General features: G+C 47.2%; 1 protein-coding gene across 1 annotated transcript in view; it reads left to right on the forward strand.

The window, feature by feature from the left end:
• The window catches only part of LOC142588871 (uncharacterized), a 517,173-nt gene that overhangs the window by 67,383 nt on the left and 424,029 nt on the right, over positions 1-25,761 (forward strand). The window contains exons 2-5 of the mRNA XM_075700690.1: positions 17,445-17,646; positions 21,644-21,791; positions 22,998-23,069; positions 24,750-24,931. Coding sequence (XP_075556805.1) covers positions 17,446-17,646; positions 21,644-21,791; positions 22,998-23,069; positions 24,750-24,931 — 603 coding nt within the window. The 5' untranslated portion in view covers position 17,445. The remainder of the gene's footprint in view (positions 1-17,444; positions 17,647-21,643; positions 21,792-22,997; positions 23,070-24,749; positions 24,932-25,761) is intronic.

A 25,761-nucleotide genomic window follows, 5' to 3' on the forward strand; every position in this document is an offset into this window, starting at 1 on the left:
GCACCAGCTCGGCGTGACGTCACAAATTTTGGCGATCGTCTGCAGGGGCGCAGTTATGCAATTCCCTGTCGGCAAAGATGGAGGGACTACGTTGCGTTCTGATGGAGCCAATCGTTGAACTTGGTCAAGCTCCGAGTACGTTTAACGATTGACAACGACCCGAACACGAAGGTGTTCGATCGAAATTTGTGACGTCACACCGACGTATACCGGCGCTTGGTTTTCGGCGCCAAGTTCGTGAAACAGAACTTCGACCTTCATTTTTTTTTCTCTCTCTCTCTCTCGCAGTAATCGTAACCGCATGCCGTGGAATGGTCGAAAACGGTGTTTCGAAAGAGCAATATATCAGTCTCGACTGATCTAATCTTTACTGGCGCCTCTTTAGAAGGGTCTTTAAGGGGATGCGCGTCAGCGCTCTTCAGCCCTCGTTTGTTTTTTTGTTTTTTCGTCGCCTCGGCTGGATGCGCTCGTTCGGACACGCCTGCACGACCCGCAAATGCGCCGAATCACTTCGGTTCCGCGACGCCTTCGGGCGCCGCCACGAGCGCCAACCCCGCGCGTTTCGTCGGCAACCGTGGTGCGGCGTGCGCGACTCAAGGCCAGCCCTGTGATGAGGACGTCTACGCGATGCAGATCAGCGCCGCCTAGGCGCGCTGCCGCTGCGGTCTGCCCGACCCAAACGCTCGACGCGAGGCCACGCCCGGCGGCTTCGGCCGCGGTGGCCGGCGTAGCGTGACCGCATCTCGCGGCACCATCGGCTCGTGTTCGGGGGCCGGCTTCGCGCCTCCGAGGCTGTACAGGTGTTGCTGCGCCATTATGAGTAAGGGAGCTACTACTCATGTGAACCGTTAACACTTTACACTTCAGTGATTCGCGTACGAGTATCTCAGAGAGAGAGAGAGAGAGAGAGAGAGAGAGAGTATCGGAGAAGGCCAGTAGGCCTCAGCTCTGCTTGCCGAGTCGCACTGCACAAAGCGCGCAGACGTCGACAGAGCGAGAATTACCCGGACTTCTTTCTTTTTTTTTTTTTTTACGAGCGCTTCTGAACGGACGCTACAAATTGCCAGTCGTGTGTGCGTGGGCTCGCAGTCACTCTTCTTTTCATACGCGCGTCTTTTGCACATATTTCAATCGCGCTTCGCGCTAGCAGGGAGGGTGCGGACTATCGCCTCTGGAGCCGGCAAAGAAGACGGCGGCTCAGTTGCATGTGGCGCGAGGATGGAACACTCCGCAGGCGCGCTCGACCTGTGCGGCTGCGGTACAGCTGCTGCTCCCGAAATCGCCGCGGCACCGTGGCTGGCGCCGGCCTGAATAAACGTTTGGTCATGGCGCAGCGTCTCCGTGCCTCCTCCCACAAGAGGAAAGGCAGGGAGGTTTTTTGCAGGACATACCCGACGTCAACAAACAAACAAACAAACAAACAAACAAACAAACACCAAAGCTGTTTTTTTCTCGGAAACGTGACTTTCAGTCAGCAATGCCTATTGCGCAAGTGCTCGAGGTTGTGCCGTAGACAAATATGCGCGCTCCCCGATATTTCCCAAATGTACGTCCGCGCGTCGCCAAGGTTTCGGCCTCCGAGCTCAATTTATGGGAGCCTGCTGCCCGAGGCGTGCCAATGGGTGGCGCAGAAATGCATCTTCGAATAATCCGTGGCCCTGTTTCGCGCAGTTCTGGTTCGGAATTGAGAGGCCTAAAAAGAACCACCACCTCCTGCGTACAGCACATTGAGTTTCTAGCAGCTTAGTTAAAAAAAAAAGAAGAAAAATACACTTCGATTCATTGCCAAAAGCTACAGTGGGATCTTCATTTACCCTGTCTTTTTTCGTTCAGATGCACATCGTGTGAAATATTTGCTTCATTCGATCCACCGTATACGATCGGTATTCCGTATACACTGCGGCTCCTTCTCTTGTTCATGGTAATGTGCCTGTGTTGTGCTCTAGTCGAAATACATTTCTTTAGAGCGGTGGATTATCTTGCGTTGACGGCAACTTCGTTCTGTTCGGTAAGTTCGACCGTGTTGATAATTCTCAACGCTTTTGTGTATGCCTTTGGCTAGATCAAGATAGCTTTTTGGCAGTGACAATCACCTTTTTTTTTTTTGGGGGGGGGGGGGCTTCCTTTGGTGACACTCTTTGTGATGTTTGTTCTTTGTTCTCTTGGTGATGAAGTTATTTCTACTTGCCGTTGTTTGTGTACCTGCCGGGTTGCTTTCTACCATGCTGTTGTTCCGGCCTGGGCTTTTGAATTTTTCTCTTATTATTTCTACTTGCGATATCCTATCTTCTTTATTGAGATATGGCTTTCTCTCAATTGTCGCGTGCTGTTCTTTTTTTCTTACATATTATTGTATTACCAACTACATTTGCACTTTTGTGTGCTACCCACTACGTATTTTTGGTACTACCCACTCCTGCCTAGGGTCTGATAGTCAGGCTGGCAGCACGAAATGAAACGAATAAGTAAAATAAAGATATAATACAGCGATAAAAGAATTAAGCCCTAAGCGCGACTAATCATTCATTTACAGCAAATTTGAAGTGGTAATATTAGGTCAAAACAAGAATGTTGTTTTTCGAAGACAAAATAACTAGCTTCGCGCCACTAAGCATTCCCATGCTGGACGAAAAAATCTTTAGGGTTGCCGCGTGAAGGCGCTAGCACCAGATTTCCCTTTAGTATATGTATCGATAGGAAACTGTGCCTTTGGCCTGGCCTCCGAAATTGCACCGACGCAAGGTGCACCGGAATGATCTCGGAGGCAGCTACGCCTTTGGTGGCCGTGCTTATTCATAAAGTTATACTAACTCTACAGGCTCATAGACGTACTAGTGGTCCTGTTAAAAAAAAATCAAAACCATTCCGCCCTGCGAAGGTGGATGAGCGGCGGAGCTGTAAACGTCGTGGTGAGAAAACTTGTAGTAAAGGCTTTATTGCGTCACTGGTTGTCACTTAGTAACGACGGTCACAGTGGCTTTGTGGTCGCTATGATATACACTGATCTGCATATACTCGCAACTGCAAGCGCATTCTTTGATAATGTTAAATCGATGCGCGCATGCCTCTGGGTGTTTGGTTGGGCCGGATCGTTCTGGCATCGCAAGCAACACGAAACGCGTAAACCGCTCCCCTTTCGGTACACGACGCATCCACACCGAAATCACCGACAACGAAAACAGGGGTAGTGTCATCGCAGCTAAATGACGCGAAGTGAGTAGCCGTGAACCTTACGGGCCTATGAGTCATTGCATTTTTTGCTTGCTTACGGGGGTATGAACCATTGCTTACGGGGGGTATGAGCCATGGCTTACGAGGGTATAAGCCATTGATGATGACAGTTTTCGACATGCTGTTCTGTATGTTATGTGCGTTCTTAGGAATAATGGAAACACTGCTGAGCGCTTGTAGCCTCTGCCTTACGGGGCTATGAGCCATTATATTTTTTTTGCTTGCTTACGGGGGTATGAGCCATTGCTTACGGGGGGTATGAGCCATGGCTTACGAGGGTATAAGCCATTGATGATGACAGTTTTCGACATGCTGTTCTGTATGTTATGTGCGTTCTTAGGAATAATGGAAACACTGCTGAGCGCTTGTAGCCTCTGCCTTACGGGGCTATGAGCCATTATATTTTTTTTGCTTGCTTGCGGGGATATGAGTGCTTACGGGGGGTATGAGCCATTGATGATGATAGTTTTTATGTGCTGACACGAAAATTGTGGTGCCCTAGCTATATACGGCTCCGCTGTTCAAGAACGCACGAATGTAGAGCGCACCTGCAAATGTTTTCTCATCTGGAAAGTGTAGTACGATCTCACGGCTTTGCAGCAGATCGTTTCCGGTTGCTAACGGTGTCACGGTCTTTCTCCACACCTGCGCTGTGCGTCCACGTATATAGCTTCAGTCGGCACCTTGAGGTAGCGCCAGCAAAGTAAGAGCCGGACACTCTATGGAGTAGCCTTCGGCGGTTCAAGTTCATTCACACCATCACATCGCGCTCATCGTTACCACATTTTTTTTTCTCGTTTCGCTCTTTTTTTTCTCTCCAATTCTAAATAGCAGGTCAGAACTCGGGCAGGCCTTTCAGCTGTTTCTACCACAATAAATGTGTCTCTATATCCTTTAGCAGCAGATCGGACTGTACGAACATTCTTTTTTTTTTTCCTACCTCGGTCAATCTGATCGACCGCGAATACGGGGACCCAGGAACGAGTGCATCTATCGTACGCGTGGTGTCGCACCCGGTGTAACCCGGTGTAACGCCGCGCGCGCACCGGTCACCGCGGTGTTCCTTCCATCGCGACGTGTGTCCATCTCTCCGATGAATAATTCGACGCGTGACGCCGTGGCGGCGGCCGAATGTGCAGTGATGCGTGGCTGCGATTGGCGCGTGGCGGCGGCGGCACGGTGTAAATGATCGAAATGCGCGCAACCATGACAACGCGCGCGCGCCGTGCTTTGCGATTTTCGAGGTCCCCGAGAGTCGCTCGACTTTGACGGCGAAGCCAGAGCCTGGTGGGAGGAGTTGGCGAACAGCGAAACGACACGGAGAGAAACAGTAAGAAAGAAAGAAAGAAAGAAAGGAAGGAAGAAATAGAACGGGAGGTGAAAGAAAAAAAGCGCGAGAGCACGGCTGTGTCAACGATCGAGTCAGTTCCCTTTGTTTGGCAGCGGGTACCCTTCGGGTTTTTTTTTTTCTTTTTTTTTTTTCGGACAGCGACCGTCCGGCGGTCATTGACCCCCGGTAGAGCCCGTCGTGTGCGACCACCCCCGATGTTCCTGTTTTCACGGCTCTGTAGTGCAGTATGTATGTATTCGCCGCGGCTTCCTTCCTTCCTTTAGCCGTATCGCGCTTTGTGTCGTCGAACTCTTGCCGTTCGAGAATTGGCCCCCGGTGGTGATCGACTGGTTCCTTCGGGAGTGGGAAATTTGACCGTTGACAGACCGGGGGTGAAGCGAGGCCCGTAATACGGCATTTAGAAGCGCCCGTTTGTTTGTGTTTCGTCGTAATGTCTGTTGCGTTGCGGCTGTCGCTTTCGCGGTGTACAAAACGGGTCTGCTGTCAGGCTCGCGTATACGGCGACCTGTGACAAAGCATACAGCGTTGGGCACTGTTAAAAGGAAAACCTAACCTGTAACGATGCAACTGGAACGCTTCTTCGCCTGTATTACCCCGAAGCAGTCGCTGCTTTTGTCAGTTGAGCTCGATTTGATGCACGAAAATTAGTTTGTTGACCTTTATGTCGTACGTAATATCAATGAACGATGGGAGGACGAGTAAGGCCGACATTAGGATATGCTTGCCCTCTGTAGGATTCATATGGTGAAAGCACGTTGGTTTCTCTTAAAAGAAGGTGTCCTTAACGGGGCGGCCAGGTTTGCCCTGACCCGGTGTAGAAGGGAGAGCCGTCACCATGATGAAGTAAGATTTGAGTTGGCAACCACTGTCTTTGAGACGAGGAAAATTGAGGATGAAGCCCTTCTTTCAGATATTCAACACTAAAGCTGGGATTGATACAGACACATACTACATTAGAGAACCATTTTACATTTCCAAACAAACTGATCATGTCCTAAAAAAGAAAAAAAGAAACAAGAACAAGAAAACCGGCCCAAGACGCGCCTGCTCGATGACTCTTTTTTTTTTTTGCCCCCGAAGAGCATCGCGGAATGGAATAAGCTGCCTGATGTGGAAGCATGTTTTGAAAACGTAGACTTGTTCGTATGCATGATGTAACCCCCACTGCTTCAATGCCTATGGGAAACTGCGGGGAAATTCTTGAATAAAGACAAATAATGCAGAAAGTAGCAACTGCCTATTCCATGTATTTGTGTTACTGTGTTAGTGTACATTAATACACCCGAGTACAACTTGCTGCAGGGCTATAGTCGGTGCGTGTGTCTCTACGGAGAAATTTTAAACGCAGTGAGACAAAACGAAAGAGAGCCTACAACACGGTTTATGTGTGTAGTGAAGGTCTATTTTCATTGTCTGTGATTGTGTTTTGCTACGCGATTTCTGTTACGGGCTCCTTTCGTCACTGGAAATGGTGTTTTCGCTGTCGTCTGCGTCCGTTGCCTCAGTCGCTGTCATATAATTAACCTTGGCAGGAAGAAGTCAGAGGCTGATGTAGTTTGACTGCGGCCGGAGGACAAATTGCGCTGCACTTTGCGAGTTCATTGAATCGTCCAGCAGCTTGCTTTGCTATACGGGTGTCGCGTCTCTTGCGATATCTCTTTTTTTTTGTAACGTGTTCTTTTATTATCTCTACTCACTTTTCCTTTTTCACATCGTATTTCTTATAATGCGGATAGCATTACATCCATTGTCGGACCAGTTTTCGGCTATCTAGCTATACCGCCAAACGCATGGGTCGTTCCCGGAGATTGTGCAGTCTAAATATGTGGTCCGATCCCGAAGGTTGCGGAGTCTACAACAACAACAACAATAATAATAACAGCCAGTATTTCGCGTGGCTATGTACAATTCGGTATGTGTAGTACTTCAGGGAAGCTCTTTGACGCCAACTTGAATTACTGTGTATATGTGGCGCTAGGTATGCGCATACTTCACGGCGGCGCCGCCAGAAGGCGCAGCATGTCTAGAGAGAAAGCGCGAGAGGAGGAGCGCGGTCGCAGTATGCACGCCTCATATACTCGTATGTCGGGTTTCGGCTATTCGCATACTCGGATAGTCAAATATAGATTAGTCTTTGCCCGATTTTGCTTAATTTCTTTTTTTTTTTGAGAACTGTTACATTTGTGCGAGTCATTTCATATCTCGATGTGTGGTCAGTCCCCGGTGCCCGTATGTGTCACGCGTAAAGGAATCAACACCGACGAGCTATCGTAACATTCGAGCACACATTACAGCGGGCTGGAAGCAACTAAGCCAAACCGGCTATAATGTGTATTCGAACGTTGCGATAATATAGTTATAACATCCTCCATTAAACATTTCGAGGTTGCCGTCCAGGAATTAAGCTGTAGAAAATCTTTTATGGATAGAGACTTCAAGTTTCTTTTGTCCGGTTTAGAAGAGACACGTTGGCAATGAGGGCGTTAAACGGTATTTGTAGTACTCCGTAAGCGTATCTCTTTTTTTTTTTTCTCTTGGGCCAAAGGAGGACAAACGTTCAGGTCAGCGATTCAGAGCTGTCGACCGACCGGCGTTTTGCAGCCGCAATTTCATTCGAACAACCGATGCGGCAGATATCGGCGCTCCGTGTTTCGTGCTTATACTTCTTCCCTTTCGTTGCGCGGACGAAGGAACGCAGGTTAACGGGAGCGGCGCACGCTTCGGCGCTCGCTAATTGGCGGTCGAAGAATGCGCCCGCGAGCCTTCCGCGATGCAGTTCCTCTGGAAGGGTGCCGCTGTATAGATTTTGCGTACCTAATTGCCCCCCCCTCCCCCCGACTTTTCAGAGATTAGCCGTGCCAAGAGCGGCCGTTATGCTTATCTTTTCCTTACCCGGAGGGCCGGTATTTTTTCCCTCTCGCTGCCCCCTCTTACCGCCCCCCTCGCGGAAGATGCCGGACGAAAGGGTGAACGTGTGCTGCTGGCGTAGGAAGCTTCGATACATACCGAGTGTTTCCGCGACACGCTGTGCCGCATAGAACTAAATACAGGGGGAATTAATACAGGGGGAACAGGGGGAACAGGCGACGTATACGTCAATCGCGCACGCACGGTGTGTGGAGGCGCAGCATGCATCCTCATTCTTGTAGGCCCTCCGAGGCAGAGCGCAAGTGCGTTGCTGAACTAATTGAATTTCTCGCAGGAAAGTGCGTCACAACATTCGTTAACGTACGACGTACACGCAACCTGCAGACGTGACAGCATCGGATTGTAATTCGAATATGCGAAAAAAAAGCATAATTCTTTTTCGCAGAAACTCAAACACGAACGCCCTTTTCCAGCTCCCCCCCCCCCTTTTCTTTGTTGTACGAGCAACGCGCGCACACGGACACGAGAAATTCCGACCAACTAGAATGCTATAGCTAGAAGCTTCGCTTCAAAATGGTCATTTTTCGCCGACGATGCTTCGCATATAGCAGCGGCGCACATTGTAACTTCGCGCGATAATGGCGAACGCGATGGTTCACGATATCGAGTGGTCGATTGAACTAATTGCTATAGAGCGCACGTTGGTAAATGCACAACTGAAGGCAGCGAGTAGCAACGAGTAGCGCTTGGCAGTAAGCTGCTACTCAGCGAGTTGCAACTTGCTGCGTTCCTCGCGCTGTCATTGGTGCACGTGGCGGGTGTGGCCGGGAGCTTTGCGCGTCGTTGGATGCGTAACCGCAAATTCTAACGGTTTTAACAAAAAAGCGCCAAAGACGAAGTCGAAGGAACACATAGGACAGGACTGGCAGGTGTTGTTGCAAATTCTGAAGTGGGATTGAAAGCCACGCGCACGCGCAGCTTTTCGTCTCTCGTCAAACGCGCGCGCGCACGCACGCACGCGCGCACACACACGCACACGCACACACACACGCGCACACGCACGCACGCACACGCACGCGCACGCACACGCACGCACACGCACGCGCACGCGCACACACACACACACGGGTCTCGAATTATGTGCGTAGGCGCGTTTGCACGGGCAACTCGTGTGTGCGACTCGCTCCGGTGATCTCACTGCGGGAGTGTGGGCGGCGTCGAGATGTGGCAGAACCAACAGATGGTTATTATTTTAATGATAATAACAGTAAAAGAAAGAAAAAATGAACGGGCTTCGCTCTTCAGACCTTGGGGGAACATAATGCGGCGTGTCAAAGTAAAACAATAAAAAAAAAAAAAATCCGTGCCTCGAACTTCCTCCGTGCTCGTGTCAAAATAAAACAATAAAAGAAAACCGTGCCTCGAACTTCCTCCGTGCCAGGCAGGCAGCTCCGCAGGGCACACTCACGCGCAACGCGCTTCTGCTTTTGATAAGAGGAGGATGCCGGTGGGTTCGTCAGCCGCATCTCCGAATAAAACGAACGAAGGAGGGAGAGAGAGAGAGAGAGAGAGAGAGAGAGAGAGAGAGAGAGAGAGGGAGAGAGAGAGAGATTGCCCGCGACCGAAAAATAGAAACTAGGTTTTTGCCGGCCAAGCGCCCGCCGCGGAAGACAACGCCCGTTCGTCAGCGAAAAACGGACGGAAAAGAGGTCTCGCGGCGCGTCGCGTTTTGTGCGCGCGTGGGCTGCTGCTGCGGCAGATTTTTTGTTTATCTAATTTTTGCATGGTTGGTTTCCGAAAGTCGCAGGCGGTCGTGGGACGAACTGTCGCGTGCAAATGTGAGGGGGTGGACTCTGCCTGCGAGTTTCGTAGCCCCGACTATGGCAGTGCTGCTGGTGATTCATTTTCTTTCTTTCTTTCTTTCACGGCTCTTCACCATCGAATAGCGGAAAGCGAGAAAAAAAAAAACGTATATGAGGTGTAAGAACATTTCCGATGGGCGAATTGTACACCCTTCCTGTTTGATTGGGTCTCGGAGTCGAACAGCGACTGTTTGTGATTTATGATATATTCCCTTTTCAATTCTAGATGTGTTTTTGTCGTAAATTTCGCCGCATGTGTGGGGGTGGCAGACAAGCTGATTTGAACTGCGACGGGCGTAATTTTTTCGGCCATAGAGAATCCAACGACATGTACGTATGTTCTGCTTGCCTGCCGGAACAGAGATTGTCGATCGGTGCCCGCATACTCGCTTAACGCCGTTTTATCTCTCTTGATGACGTCAGCGAAGTCATGTTAATTTCCTACACGCTTCTATTCCTTGAATTATGTATGTATGTATGTATGTATGTATGTATGTATGTATGTATGTATGTATGTATGTATGTATGTATGTATGTATGTATGTATGTATGTATGTATGTATGTATGTATGTATGTATGTATGTATGTATATATGTATGTATGTATGTATGTATGTACGTACGTACGTGTGTGTGTGTGTGTGCGTGCGTGCGTGCGTGTGTGTGTGTGTGTGTGTGTCGTAAGAAGCCAGCAAGACACCAAGGACAGCGCAGGGGAAATTAAGTGTACTGATTAATTGAATTAAGAAAATCATAAATTAATGAAAATGGAGGTGAAGGAAAGCAAAAAAAAAAAAAACTGGCTGCAGACGGGGCACGAGCCCACGTGTGCGATGCTCTTACCAGCTGAGGTACGGCGGCGCCGTTTTCCCATCCTCTTTCCGAGGCTTCTATGTTTATCCACTAGAGCTAAACCTGGGAGCGTTAACACTCCCAGGTTTAGTTCCCAGGTTTAGCCGACTCTACGGGGTCGAAACCGGACAACGACCAGCTTTGGTGAGGTGTACAAGAGGGGCGACCTGGAATAACAGCTGTCGGCTGTTCAGGCAAATCTAATAAAAAGAACGGGGAGGGGTTCGGTTTGGAAATGGGCAGTTGTTGTTCGCGCACGTGGGTGTGCGGCGGTTCTTAAAATTGAGTCGCCGCCCGTTGCTTTGGGCGGCGACTTCGCGGCGCTGCAGCTTCTGCGGGCTCTGCAGACCAAAAGTCGTTTGCCTGTTGTGTGGGCGCGCGCGTGCGGGCGTTCCTCCACCGAAACGGCGTTTAGTACGTGACGACGACGATGATGTAAAGACAGTGACGGCTCGTCTTCTTTCTTGCTCATACTTCTCTTCCTTTGTCCCCGTGACCCACTCGTTCGCTTTTTCGTGGGCGCTTCTGCCTTGGTGCTCGCCACGGATGTTCCCATCTGCTGAAGCTGCCGTTTCCATTGTGCACCGACCTTGCATTGCTTTTTTTTTCCCCCTCCCGCAATCTTCCTTTTTTGGAGACCTTTAAATGCTACCGTGCCAGCTCCTCTCTCTGTCTCCACGACGTGTGCAGTTTCTCTCTCTCTCTCTCTCTTTGCTTCTTTTCTTCGTACCGTCCACTCCGGTGGTCGCTCGAGAACGGTCGCGTTCGCGTGCGGGGCGTTGCTTGTGCACGGCACGGTTTATTCGCACGTTTAGAAAATAATGAACGCCACGGCGGCGTGCCCTTCGAACGAGTGCGTCTTGTCTTACTAGACGGAAAAAAAAAAAGAAACTGCGGCGGCAGTGTAAACACTGAATGGCTGTGGCCAAAGGAGGAACGAACAAGGAAACCGAAACAACAACAACAAATGAAGTGCAGAAGATGCTGCTCTGCGTTAGCTGGAACACGAATGCATAACACGAAAGCCGCACAGACGTATGTTCTGTCACGCACGCTCATTGAGGCACGGGATTACCGTGCATATCAAAAATGGTACGCTGTTTATGTTTACTTATATGGTATTTTATTCATACAAGTATTTTTCTTTCCTTTTTTGACTTGCTTCTTCTTTACTATTTTCCCCCCGCTCCTTCATTTCTTAGTCGATAGGGTCTATTCTTGATGTTTGTGTGGTACATAGCCGGCACTTTGGTTGTCTATATTCCCAAGCTTGCATCGTTTAATAAACAGCAAACACCAGTTGGGCGAATTGCGCACGAAGTCAGAAAAAAAAGAAAAGCAATAATGAGGTTGTGGGCTCAATGCGTGCATGGACTCACCGAAGATGAATGGAACTTTTTTGGTCGAAGCAGACTTGCGCGAACTATATTAGTTTTGTCGTTTACTCCTTGTTTCCTTCTTCACGGGGCCTTCCTACACGGTCATTCATTCATTCATTCATTCATTCATTCATTCATTCATTCATTCATTCATTCATTCATTCATTCATTCATTCATTCATTCAGTAATAAAAATAAATCAACACCTCAATGTAGCACTGGAAGCCGGACCATTATTAGCGCGATGCTGGCGCCCAACGTTTGTTGGGCGCAGAGTCAGCATTACATTACATTACGCCTAGATTGACGCCGCTTTGTGTGCTGCTATAGGGGTGGGGTGGCACAGATATCTTTGAAAGGAGGCCATCATGTTCCGACGATATCGAACAGCGGTGTCGTGCCGATAGGCGTGATAACTTCGACAACAAGATGCATTTTGCTTGTGTTGATGACCATACGCGAGGAGGACGACGGCGACGCAGTTGCATTGATTGAAAGTGCACGATTTGCGTGTTTCGAGTCTGAAAACGCGAATCTTGATATTTATTTATTTATTTGTTTATTTATTTATTTCATACTGCGCGCATGGTCCCGCCAGGGAGGGCAACATTTACGTACAGTGGGAACAAGTGAACATCCAGAAATGATACACAAATCAAGCGACTAAAATTGTTATCGCGAAAGGCGGTGTTGTAACGCCTTTTCAATTACTACTGGGTTCTTTTGATATAACCGCGATGATAATGTAACGACGTTATAATTTGTTACGTTAATGTAACAAACTAATCTAATGTAACGTTATAATTTGTTAGCATGAAGCAGCTTTAGACTTCGTGTTTGTTCCTTTAATTCTTTTACTTACGCAGGAGAGCTGTTGGATGTCAATAATTTCTATCGGTTCGGTGGGAAAATCGTATTCGGAAGATTTGTTCAATATAAGTCTAACAGCTTTTTCTCCGGATTTATTCGACGCAGCAGCAGTCCATCCCGACGGCTACGTTGTAACGAGGTCTTGCCGCATGTAAAAAAGAAAAAAAAAACCCCACTTGGTCTGTACGCCGAAAGAAACGGTGTGCGAGGCAGAGCGGTCGGTGGTGGCACCCTTTGTGCGACGACGCCTGCATGTAGGCGACCGCGCGGTGATGAACCATTGTCCGGTTTCGAGCGAGCTCGGCAGGCGCCGGGCGTATCGTTCCCGCAGCCACATTACCCTGGCTTGGAGCGACGGCGCAGTGGCAACCCAGATCCGAGAGGACCCAACTGGACACGCGCGTATTGCTTCATTTCGCGCTCTCTCTCTCCTTCATCTCCGTTCGGGCTGTCGACCTCGATGGAACAATTGCGGCGTCGTCGCCTCGTCGTTTTACTTGTCCCGGCTTCGTTCATTTGAGGACCTCTACATATACACCTGCAACTCTGTCATCTCCGCGTAGTCGTTTGACCTGTAGACCTCCTTCACATGCGACGACAGGCGCTATTAGAGTCTGTTGTTGAGTGCAGGAGTTGGCCGACATTGAGGTGGACTTTGAGAACGGAAGGTTTATTTACATTATGTACTGGACTTGGCAGCAGGCAAAATAACACTAAAAAGTCATCGACGGCCGGCAGCAACTCGTACGCTGCGGCCCGCGGCAATGACGTCACTGAACATCTCTTTTTTTTCGATGGGTCTCTGGCTTATATATAACCCTTTCAGTTCGTCGGGGTCGCGTAACTTACAGCCAGTCGGCGAGCCCGTGCAGGTGTCGTCATTTTCCTCCAACCGTGAGCCGGCGGGATGTTAGGCCAATGGGGACACTCACTGGGCCCTCGCTTCCGATGGCCGCATCCTTCCCGCACTGCCTCCTTGCCTGTTAGTTCCCGAACTACCTTTTAGTGCTGCAAAGTAACTTTTCTCTGGACTAAGGTCAACCACCTCGACACGTGCTGGCCTCCATGTATACTTTCGGGAAGCGTCACCTTAAAGGGAAAGGAGAGACAAAAGCTCCCCCTGTGAACACCACCACCTTGATAGCGCAAGGCCTATTCACTTCGGTCCTTGACGTCATGCTAGTGGCCCGACTGCCATAAAATCTAATGGGGCAGCTCCCGAGTAAGCAGCAGTGATTTTGACGTCACCGCTTTCGTTACGCCGGCAATGGAAATTCTGGGCTAGTAGCGTAACGTAGTGAACATGCATTGTGCTATCTAAGTGGTGTAGGCGCGACACACGAAGGCGGTGGGATAACCAGCCTGCCTGGCGAGTCTGGCAACACTGTCAACGCGCACCTGCGCACCACAGTTGGAAGACGTCGACTAGGGGTTGTGCCCGGAGAACTTGCCCAATGCTGAGAAAGGGTCTGTATGTAACAGCGCCAGTATGCTATTAAAGTGAACAAGCAAACACAAGGGTGGGGCAGGCGGAGGACAGGGACAAAGACGCGACGTTATTTTGAAATGATAACCGCTGCATCGAATTTCGCCGAAGGTTACGTGTAGCTGAAATAATTCAGAATGTCCTTGTGGACCTCGGATCGGCCTGAAGCTATTGACCTTCTAGGAAGAAGTTGGGGAGGGACGTTCTAATAATTGCTAGATGTCTTATCTCTCTCGTTTGTTTTTATGTTTCCCATCAAATACTACTACTACTACTACTACTACTACTACTACTACTACTACTATTACTACTACTACTAATAATAATAATGACAGAGAGAGAGAGAGAAGGCAGAAAATAAACCAAAAGTTAGAACAGAGAACAAACACAGCAAATATAGAAGTAAATTTATGAAAAAGACAGTTTACATACAGCAAAACGCGATGCAAGTTCGATGAAAAAAAAAAAAAAAGAGGAGGAAAGGGCTTGAACAGTGTGCGAAACCATGTTACAAACACTGCAAAGGTCGGAAAGAACAGTGAGACTGAGTTACGAAAAAAATTATCACCATCAAGAAAGTGAGTGTCGTAAGACCTCTTCATATGTGTGTATTGCAGTTTACAACGGTATAGGACGTCCTCTGGTAGTTTGTTGTGCCGTGAAGTACCCTAAACGTTACTGCGTTTCCTGTTGTACCAGAAAAAAAAAGAAGAGAGAGAGAGAGAGAGAGAGAGAGAGAGAGAGAGAGAGAGAGAGAGAGAGAGAGAGACGAACCGGAGGGTAGACACCCCTAATTACGATGCTGCCGGCACCTTTACGCCACCAAATGCGGCTGTCGACGTTTACATCTGCGTTATTTCCGTATTTTTGCGAATGATAATCCGTTATATACGCCGAGAAGTTAACTCTATAATTTCGAAAATCCCTTTGTTGCGCGTACATGCAAGGTGACACTCATATCGCGTCATTCACGTCTGGCATTTGAATAACTTGCACTCTGAGAAACGTCGGGGAGTTCAAAGTTCGCACCGACTCGCTCGCTTAACCCTTCAGAAGCACGGTGATATTAGACGCTCATCATTATCAATTGTCGCGTCGTGAGACGGCGAAGAGTAGGACGGTGTCACAAGTGCGAGTCGCAGAACATAGCTCTTTATCTCGATCTCTGTCTTATCCAAATATTGCGCCCAGCAAATCAAGCAATACGATAGCGGCGAGAACCCTCGCCAGTCGTCGACGTAATCTAATGTGCGGATAAGACGCGTCATCCTACTGGTGAGCGCACACGTTCTAGAATGTGCACACCACTATTCCCTTCGAGCGCGCAATCTGATTACTTGCAAAAGGTTCTTTCGCTATAGAAGCCGAGGGGAGAACATTCGGAGGAAGTTCGGATACGAGAACAGGCGTCTTGCGCCGAGGGAGAACTTTAATTGTAACAGCGGCTATAGCCGGTTGAAAGCGGTCGCCGTAAAAAAAGAACGTAAACAACTTACACACTTGTCAATATCGCCGCTTTTGTTCTGTGATACGCGGTAATTTGTCCTGCTCGGCAGAGTTCTTCATTCTGCATCATTCCTGCCAATTACCTGACAGCGGTAACTCTGTAGTTCTTACCTCGATGCCTTTAGGGATGAGAACACCTTCTGCTAGCTCGACTACGGTTAATGTGGTGCGAAAGACGCGGAGAAAAAAAAATTGAATTATCCGCATCACAGAATGATCGTGCAGAAGTTCCAGTTTGCTCTCACCGTCTCTGTGTGAGGGCTTCACCTTGCAATTTGTAACGCCGCAGTGAAGCCAGCTTCGCCGCGTGTAATGCTTGCGGGTTAACTGAATTTATATTGCTCGTTCACATGACGAACGGGTGAATAAAGAGGAACAGACACGCTCCTTAAGTGCGCATGCGCTTGTGGGAAGTGCGGAATATTTCGCGAAGTCGACTACTTGATGACGTCACGCGCCAGCAGACGGAAAACATTTAATTGTCGGAAACTCGCACGTCGTCCTTTCTTGCAAAGCGAAGCTGTCCGTGCTGATAAAGTAGGCGCATGTTGTTAGCAACTGTCTGGTTATTACTTGCGCATATTTTTACGTTTCTCGATCAACTAATTAATGATTAACGTAGAGTTAAGATTTCTATCTGTTCCTTAATTACAGCAAGTGGTTTAGATGATGGACAAATTTCAATCGTATGCTTTCACAGACTGCACTGTGGTAAACGTTGACCTTTCTCAAAAAAAAAAAAAAAAAAGAGAAAGAACGAAAATAGTCTTAGGCCTTTCATTAAGTTTGACCTTTGCATCAGCGGGTGTGACGAAGTTGGTTATTTGGTTGCATATTCTCATTTTTTTTTGCGCTAAGCACTACGCGATGTAATTTCTGTCTTCCGCGCGTCGCTTGTGCATCTGTAGTTCTTGAAATTGAAGACCAGCTTTCAAGAGGACACTAATTATGGAAACAGTAAATATCTTGAGAGTGGTGATTGCTTATTCAAAAACATCTGCATGTACTCCGGCAAAAAGAAAAAGCGAGAAGACAATGATTAATAAAGGTGCTAATGACGGCCAAATCTTTCTATCGGTCAGGCTGGAATCGGCAGTTTTCGCTGACAATAAAGCCGCCAGTTCCACGCCATCAGTCAGACGTCATGGACTCAGTGCGTTCATTTACAGTAAGAATCAACGTGTTGGGCGTTCCCCTCCGTGGCATATCGTCAATATATCTTAATGAGGTGCAAAAACAAAACAAAAACAAGAAGTCTGTTTCCACAGACGAAGTAATCTTAGAAGTACAGAAGCTTGGGCGAGTTCGTACGATTTCATGTCCGGTCTTTTCTTTACCTGTGCCCACGCTTTTTTCGCGCCATGCAGCTACATCACGAAAACGACGTAATCTTTCAAAGCTATATATTTTTTTTCATTCTTTTGACGGTGGAAGTGCTTATTACGAGCCGCGAAAGGGGGAGGGGCTGCAGGTAAATAATCATTTTCCTCAAATATTCCTTTCTGAGAAAGTCCAGCATTTCATGATCAAATTTAGTAACAAGTTAAATTAGCTTGGAGTAGCGTTTCTATACTTCTAAAATATGTGTCAGTAGTCAGTGACCAAAAGCGAGAACGACGTGAAAGCAGGAGCCAACGTTTCGACAACTCGGCTCGTCTATTTCAAGGCGACGTATGTTCAACATACGTCACCTTGAAATGTGAGAGCAGGAGCCAACGTTTTTCAAGGTGGCGTGTGTTCAACACACGTCGCCTTGCACTTGCGCATGCACTTGCATGTCGCAAGTGCATGTCGCCTTGAAAAACTTTGGCTCCTGCTTTCACATTTCAAGGCGACGTATGCTGAACATACGCCGCCTTGAAATAGACGAGCCGAGTTGCCGAAACGTTGACTCCTGCTTTCACCTCGTTCTCGCTTTTACTCGTCGTCTTAATTTTCCACGTCCCGGCTTCCCCGTGTTTTCCCTGGGTGTCAGAAGTTCGGTGCTCCCTAATGCACATGCCTTATTGTGTCGCTCTTCTTTTTGTCCCCTGTTCCAGCATGGAAGAGGAGCAGGATGCCGGCGTGGCCCAGCTCTGGGAGGTGTTCGACGCGTGCGACACCGAGCGGACGGGACGCCTGGACGCCCGGGGCCTGCAGCTGCTCTGCCACAGGCTGCAGCTGGCCAACAGGGCGCCCGCCCTGGTCCACCACCTCCTGGGTCGGCGGCAAGAGGGCGGCGACGGTCGACCCGCCGCCACGGTTGGTGTCCTCGCCACTTCCGGTGTTTCACTGTACACCTGAACAGGGTGCTACAGTCGATCGCGAGCATGACGAACCACGAGAACGCGAACTGTTGTCTGTACCGAACGCGCGAGACTTGCTGACCCGATGTCAGTGTGAAATAACTCCCTCATGACGAACTTGTTTATGTTGAATATGCAGGGTGTCCCAGCTATCGTGCATCACGTTACAGAAAAAGGACGGGCCATTCACGAAGATAACAAGTTGCACGTTGTTCACAGTCGGGTATAGAGCAGCCACCAGTAATTATTCGTTAATGCCAATCAATTTAATGATTGATTGCAATTAGCTATTTGTTTAATCGCCGCTCTGAATGCCGTGCTGTCACGGAAGAATTTGTGGGAAATTGAAGGAAACTTACAGCTGACATGTTTTCAGCTGGGCACTTTTCGTCCGTTTATGTTTTTTGGCCGATAAAGAAAGCCCGTGAAAAAAAATAAGAAAAGAGGAAATATCACTTGACTAACCATCCTCCCGCATCCAAAAGCAGTGCTGCCAAACAAGCTACATTGCAGTTAATGGCAGAGCCGGTGCTTTGTCTGGTGTGCCCCGCCCACGGCAGCGTGGCTCCACAGACCGCCCACTAACTCCTGTGGAGCGTGTTTGAAACACAACTTGATCCCATCGATTAAACAGCCAACTAATGAATAAAGGGAAAATCAGACATCCACCCGTTCGTAGCAATTGCTACAAAGGAAACCCATACGGGTTCCTCGAAAGACAAAGGAGCCCGTATGGGTTTCCTTTGTAGCAATTTCTATGAACGGGTGGATTTCTGATTTTCCCTTTATTCATTACTTCTCTCCACCTTGCGGGTTTCTGCAGAACTACTACGTCAAACTGTTGCCTTTGCTTCGTGTTGTTGACAAATTTGACTTTGCCCTGCCATCTGCTAGCCGCCTGGTTAGGTCAGATGGTAGAGCGGCTGCCCCGGAAAGGCGGTGGTCCCGGGTTCGAGTCCCGGACCAGGACGAATTTTTCTTCAACTATGAGGCTTTTCTTTCGAGGAACCCGTATGGGTTTCCTTTGTAGCAATTGCTACGTATGGTTGGATGTCTGATTTTCCCTTTATTCGTTACTTCTCTCCACCTTGTGGGTTTCCGCAGAACTACTACGTCAAACAGCCAACTAAGAGAGCACTATTGTGGGAAGTTGAAGCCTATAGGTAAGAAGAACAGCAGTTGGGCCGGTCATTCATTGCATAGAGCAGGTAACCGGTGGCCTAACCGAAGCAGGCGCCAAGAGTGAAGAGAATCGCAGTCAAGGACGACAAAGAATTGGATGGTGGTGATGAGACTTGGAAATTTTCAGGCGTAATATGTGATCGGGTGATGCCAATACGGTGGTAATTTGAGACTGCCGAGAGAGGCCTTTGTTTTGCAATGAACATAAATTTGGCTGATGATGATGAAAATGAAGATAAGGAGGCAGAAGAAGAAGCTGCAAGACATGACTTAACAAAAATTCAACGGCACAGCCACCACATTTATAGTGCAGGCAAGAAAGAAAAGAAAAGCCGCAGTTTTGCATGAAGGGCAGATCATTGATAGTGATAGCAAAGTAATTGACAACTACTTGAAGTAAGGTTCATAGCTTTATTGACGGTATAATATTGCTGTAAACATTCCCTTACTAATAAATTAACAAGCGCGGCGTCATGCGCACACAGGCAAACATGAACATATCTCACTGTATTAACACGGACACTCGCTGTCACAATGCTGGCATGTTGAAGAGCGTAAACAGAATGGGGCGAATGCTTCCGCTGCCTCTTCCTCTGACAGGTCACTGAAACTTGGACATTACGTGACCCGTAGCACTAGGCGCATGGAAATACAGTGCGCATGCAGCCACCAGCCATCTCGGCTTGCCCAAACTTTGCACCCGCCGGAGATTACTTCCAAGATAGGGTGCTGGTGGCATACGCTCTCAGCCATGCAGACATCCATGGGTAGCCATGGCCAGGCTAGCAGAGGAGACACGCTTTCAACTGCGCCTCCTTGCACATTTTATCATGTGACCTCCTACATGGGCGTGCATCAGGCCACCATCTTGCATGGCTTCAACGTCGGACAGTTTCCCTTGAACTAATAGCATATGGTGCGCAGGGTGCAGTAGGATATTTCCGCATTTGGACTCTATATGTAACCTCACGGCAGCCCTGAATATTTGCCTGGAGTGTCCATACAATTTCTATCGCAATAAACATGGGTAAGCTGTGATAGCATGAATTTTATATGAGGTGAGAATAAAAAATGTGGTATATTTTTCATGATTTACATTGTAATGACTATTGTCCAAAGCGCCAAGCAGCGAAGAAGGAAAACATCAACTGTGGGGTTGCAATGCTATTTAAAATGAAATCCGGCAGCGGTGCTACCTGGTTATGGGGTGGCTGAGTGCGACCACATGGGCCCTATCTTAGAAGCCATCTGCGGTGGGTACAGAGTCTACGTGCATTGAGGGCTTTGTGTCCACCGTGTTGTCGCCACTTAGTTCGCATTAAAGGAACAGGCAGCACAAAGGCCCGTTCGCTTACTGCTGCTGCGGCTCTTCCTCACACCGACATGTTGACAGTGAGGGTCCGCGGTCATTGGGTGAGATGTGTTCATGATTTCCAGTGCCTGCGTTGCACCGTGCTTGTTAATTTAGTTAGCAAGTGAATGTTTACAAGTTTAAACAGCCGATAAAACTACTACTATTTTTACTTCATATAGCCATCTAATAATTTGCTCTCACAATCGATGATTCGCCTTTTGGTTGAAATTGCAACCTTTTTTCACAAACCTGTGGGCTGTTTGTTTTATGCTTGCGATTGCATCGTCAATCGTGTAAAAGGCATCACTTACCTAAAGCGTGTGTTTTCGGTCTTAAATTTTATGCAACTGGCCATCTTCCAAGAGCCTCTTGCCATATTAAGCATATTAAGGATGTGAAACATTTGAATATCTGATTAAGCCGGTGAAACCCACATGTCCCAAAAGCTCTCTGCCAAATATACTCTCATGTGATCACATGGTTTCCCTCACGAAATCTCTGACACAATTGCATTGGGTTATTGTGTGGAGGTTATGGGGCACACTGTTTCTTAAACATAGGATGTGTATGTCAAACTCCTGTTCTCCCACTAAAATGGCAACATAAAAATGCCAGATGTAATTATTTGCATGGTTTTTTGCTAGGCACAAGTGCTGTGGGTTGGTGTGGCTGGTGGCTGTATAAGGGAGAATAAAAATAAAATTTAATTTAAGAGTCAGCAAGAAAATTGATGCCAAAGCTGCATCAAGAACATACCAATATGAAAATGTTCTAGTGTGGCTGGCATGTCGGTATAACCGGATTATTGGCCTACTGCTACCTGCTGCCACTTTAGCACCTGCTGGAGCCAGCAAAAACCAACTATATAACGAGTGAGGAACTGGTGAATAAACCAGACCAAGCGGTAAGCTATGCTTACGTTGCTGTTGGAAGCTTTAGGGAGGTACTTGTGCCGCATTTTCCTCTTGGATGAGCGATTCATTCAAAAATCTGTGCCCCGTCAATCCCTTGGCCCATTTCAAAATCTGTCATGCTTTGATGCCTTCACTTATTTGCTGTTTCTCATTACCATAGCATCATGAGTGGTTCTCCCAAGGGGTGGTTGCATCTAGCCGTTCTTTATCTGTGTGAGGATAATATGTTACTGAACTTGAAATGTTTAATTGACTTTCGTATCTACTTTGCACAGTTATTGGGAAATTCATCTCCCCCGAAAAGCTGGAGGGTATGAATGAACGAAATCCACAATTGTTCGGCTTGAACTTAAGCAGGTTCGAAATGCAGTGAAATAAATATAACGGACCTGCCTTTTGTTTGGATTAACCAGAACTTTAAATGATCAGAGTCCGTGTATTCCTGAGGGAAACCTTTGATTGCAGGCAGTTAAGTGAAGTGCGCATTGTCGGTTTTCTTGCAGGTGAGCTTTGAGCAGTTCAAGGAAGGCTTCATTTCTATCCTTACTGAAGCGGAAGACGAACCACCTCCTAGTGAATCGGTCACAAGTGATGTTCCTGGTGCATCTAGTGAAGCTGGAGAGAGTCAAGAGGCTCCCGGCTCCAAGAAAGGTATGCACAAACATTAACCATTGTATGTATGTGTATAACTATATATGCTGGGATTTCTCAAGCATTCAAACATGACGTTTATTAAGCAGCCATCTCACTGTTCCACATTTATGGCATCTCAAGTCATCCTATAGCACAAACCTGTCAAAAGTAGTGTTGCTCTGCAATATCTGTAGATTCACCTGGCGAAATTTCAGTCAGGTTATTTATGAAATGGGTTTACCAACAACACTTTAGCACTGTAGAAGTAAAGTCGGCCAGCAGACATGTTGACAGTGAAAATCAGCTGAATATATATACTAGGCATCTCTTCAGACATTCATATAAGGAATTTCTTGGGACGTTCTCTTAAAGGTATGTCAAGCATCTCTATTAAATGAATATAAGCAATCCACCTGTGTCATAGTCTTCTATTAGAAAGTGATTTGCTTGTGTGGTATACTATTAAAATGAACTGTATTATTCCAATAAAAGAGAGAATATATGGGTAGGGGGTTAAGGCATTTGAGTTATTTAATATGAAAATGCTGCAGAATTATCCTCCATATCCAATAATCCCATAGGATCATTTGAGATCTCTTCTAAAGATGTGCGATTTTGTATCTTCATGTGGGGTTAGATTGTAGGAGATCGCATGAAAGCCTGCATGATGATACCGCAATGTTGTATAAGGTTATTGGATTTGGTGGTTTAAAGGGTTATGTGGTTTTTTCTTCTCTTTTTAATTCGGACGTTAAGGCTGATACTTGAAACTTGAACCCTGTAAGACTAGAAGGGCATAATTCAAGTTTACAAATACTACTTCACTCTAACTTTGATGTTGAAGTGATTTGGTAATTAATTAGCACAGTACTACTTGCTTATTTGTTTGTAACAATTGAACAACTATATTGTTACTGGTTATCACTCTGTCTGTAATTTATAACAATACAGCATATGTTGGAAGGGATAGTTGACATCTCCTTGAAAGTTGTAGCAGTTTTTTTATAGTAGTAGCTTGGAAGTGAACAAATCTCTATCAGTTTCCTTTGTAGCTTTGGGCTACTATAACTTGGCTTTTGCGCTAGAAAAAACCTACAAATCATCATCAGTCGGGCTACTATAAGGTTAATGTGTTGGATGTGTTATTTTACGAAACATCCTGCACCTCGTGTATTTGTGCAGATATCTTTTGTTACATCCCGATTATCTGTTGCCACATTACAGCTGCTGTGCTTGCAAGAAAAGCGCCATCTCGGACTGGCCACAAGGGCGCCACTAAGCACTGCCGTGCTAGCTGTGAGGCTTTGTGTAAATCTGTTACTTCAGATGCACTGAGCACGCCTGCCACCTAGTTTAGCACTTTGATGTGTGTTTACTTGTTTTTGCTTCAGAGATTAGTTTATGCTAGCTTTAAGCAACCTTGTTTTTATCATTGTAGGTTTGTAGTCACTGAAGTCTTTTGGGCAGCTTTGCATATTTTGTTCACAGTGTCAAAGTAAGCCTGCTCAGATGTTGCAGTTGCATGCCCTTTTTTTTTAAATGTATGCATCAGCCTGAATTCACTTGCATGAGGGACACAGAATTGTAGTAGATGGGCACCTGGTGAAGTGGTTGTGTTAAATTGCACCACTGAATTTATTGCTCTAGTTCCCACTCTGCGAGTACGACTCAAGTGGTGGAATTACATGAATTATTGAAGACGCCTTATTTTCGCGAGTGCAGGCTGCCTTTGTATATAGCCTGCACCCTCACTTACAACTCTTGAAATGAAAACAAAAACAAACAAACTAACAAATGGCCATATCAAACGATGCTCATATTGTTGTTAAAAGAAAACCTGAAGTAATTTTTTGGCACAAAGCGAAGCTCCAGAAACAGCTTTGTTTTTTACGATCTTCAATCGTCCGCACCGTTCATCGACCGATGGTTTCTGCCCAATGTTTTTTTTTTTTTGTATTCTGTCTTCACTTGTGTAGCGTTGCCATACCACCAAGATTGTGGAACTTGTTTGCAGCAAGATTTTGTCATTCAACTTAATGACTGATTGGTAAAAGGACCTTCCCAAATATCCTCGATCAACCTCTGTGAGCCTCTGTACTCCCCTTTCCTCTCCCCCTTACGAAATGTTCCTTCCCTAGGGTGGTATAGTCTGAATTCGTGACCCATGTCATTGAAAGCACAGTATGGTGTCTTCTTATGTGCCATGCCCAGGGAGCTTTTCCGAGGCAAAAAAGCATAGTTGAGTGATGTGCACTGGTGCTCAGGCCCAGGTTTTAAATGCATTTCTATGCTTACCCAACGAGAAAACCGTCCGTCCTTCCGTTCCTCTGTCCGTCCCTCCATCCCGTAAGATGACCACTTTCGAGATAGCGCCTGCAACAGCAAGCAAGTTCAGCTTCATGTAGGCTTTCGCTTCAACACCAACAAAGCGGTGAGAATACAGTGCTCATGGAGCTCTCAGCACACGCCTCACACTGCCACTTTCACCGATCACTTTCAAGATACGGGCCCGCATGTCTCTCTTCAACACTAAGTAAGCGGCGAGAACACAGCGCGTGAAGCTGTCAGCAGTAGGCACTCTTTGTTGACATCGCAGATCGCTTTCAAGGTGCCTGAGCACTCAGGCTTTCAAGTCATCGCCTGAGTACGTTTGGTCACAGTCGATAATGATTTGACATAGATGGATAAAGCGTTAAAGAGCGATAATGGCTTATAATGATCAAAACGTCATCAGTACACATGGTGCCACCACCTGCAGTACTTTGCTTGCATCATCAATGTTCATTGCGCCACTGTCCACACCAGTTCATATTGCCGCAGCGCTGTCGTTTGTACTGGCCTGATCAAGTTTCATAAAATTGATAATTACACCGAGCTCCGTGGAGATGAGCAAGTGGTACAATGCTTGTGCATACTTAGACAACTCTCAGAGGAGTTTCTGCGTGAATTTTTCATTATCACTTTTTGATTTCGCAGATCGAGAGGTGTCCCCAAAGTATGTCCTGGGCGAAAAGAAGTACGGCCGAAGGTCGAGACCTGTTTCGCAAGCCGATGTCGACGTAGAGATTTCCTCCGACGAGGACTTTAGTGCGGATGAGGTCCTCGGCCCCGCCATGGCGGAGAGTGCTGGGAACGTGGCACCGAAAGCTGACCCCAGTGTAAGGGTAAAGCTAACTGTGTGTGTGCAGTGATATGGCGGGCCTGGACAGTGTTTCTGGACTTGTGGTGTGCAAGGAAAAAAAGAAAACAAAAACAGAAGGCACAAGACAAACACAAGTGCTAGCTTCCTTTCAACTGACTTTTATTATAGAGTACATGCTATTTATACGTACGGATACAATATCAGGAAGCAACATGAAAGACAGAACAGAGCATAACTGCCATGTCAGTTTAGAAACATGTTTAGAAACAGTTTAGAAACAGGTACACTCTGAGAAAGCTACACACAAGCACTTATTCAGTGTTTCAGCATTGGTACATACAGGTGCACTGCTTCTTCAGCAACAATGGCCAAACGACTCGCCCAGCAGTATCTCCTCACGAATTCCACGCTTGATAAAGCAATAGGTGATGTCCTCATAAACTCATGCTGTCCGTTTTATTGTGATAGCAACTATGTGGACATTTGAGGCTCGCTCGTGCCGTTGGTGCTGTCATGCTGTCGCATTATTGGTGATGCATGCATTGCCTATGCATGGCAGTGTTGGGCCAGTGTAATGCTAACAAGTCCCAGTGCAGAGCCAGTGTACTAATGATAACATTGCCCAGTGCTGGGCTAATGTGGGACATGCTGCCTAGGGGAGCGTCAATGTAGGGCCTACGTTGTCCTGTGTAGGGCCAATACGGACGAGCATTTTTCAATTTGGGATCATTGTGTGCCAACACCATGCATTCTTTGGCCCTGTTTGCTGTGTTGCTACGGGCCAATGCAGATTTCATCCCGTTCCATTATGTGGCCAGACATAGCTGTCTTTACCCTTGAACTTTT

The sequence above is a fragment of the Dermacentor variabilis genome, chromosome 7, assembly GCF_050947875.1.
Source record: "Dermacentor variabilis isolate Ectoservices chromosome 7, ASM5094787v1, whole genome shotgun sequence".
Taxonomy (NCBI): Eukaryota; Metazoa; Arthropoda; class Arachnida; order Ixodida; family Ixodidae; genus Dermacentor; species Dermacentor variabilis.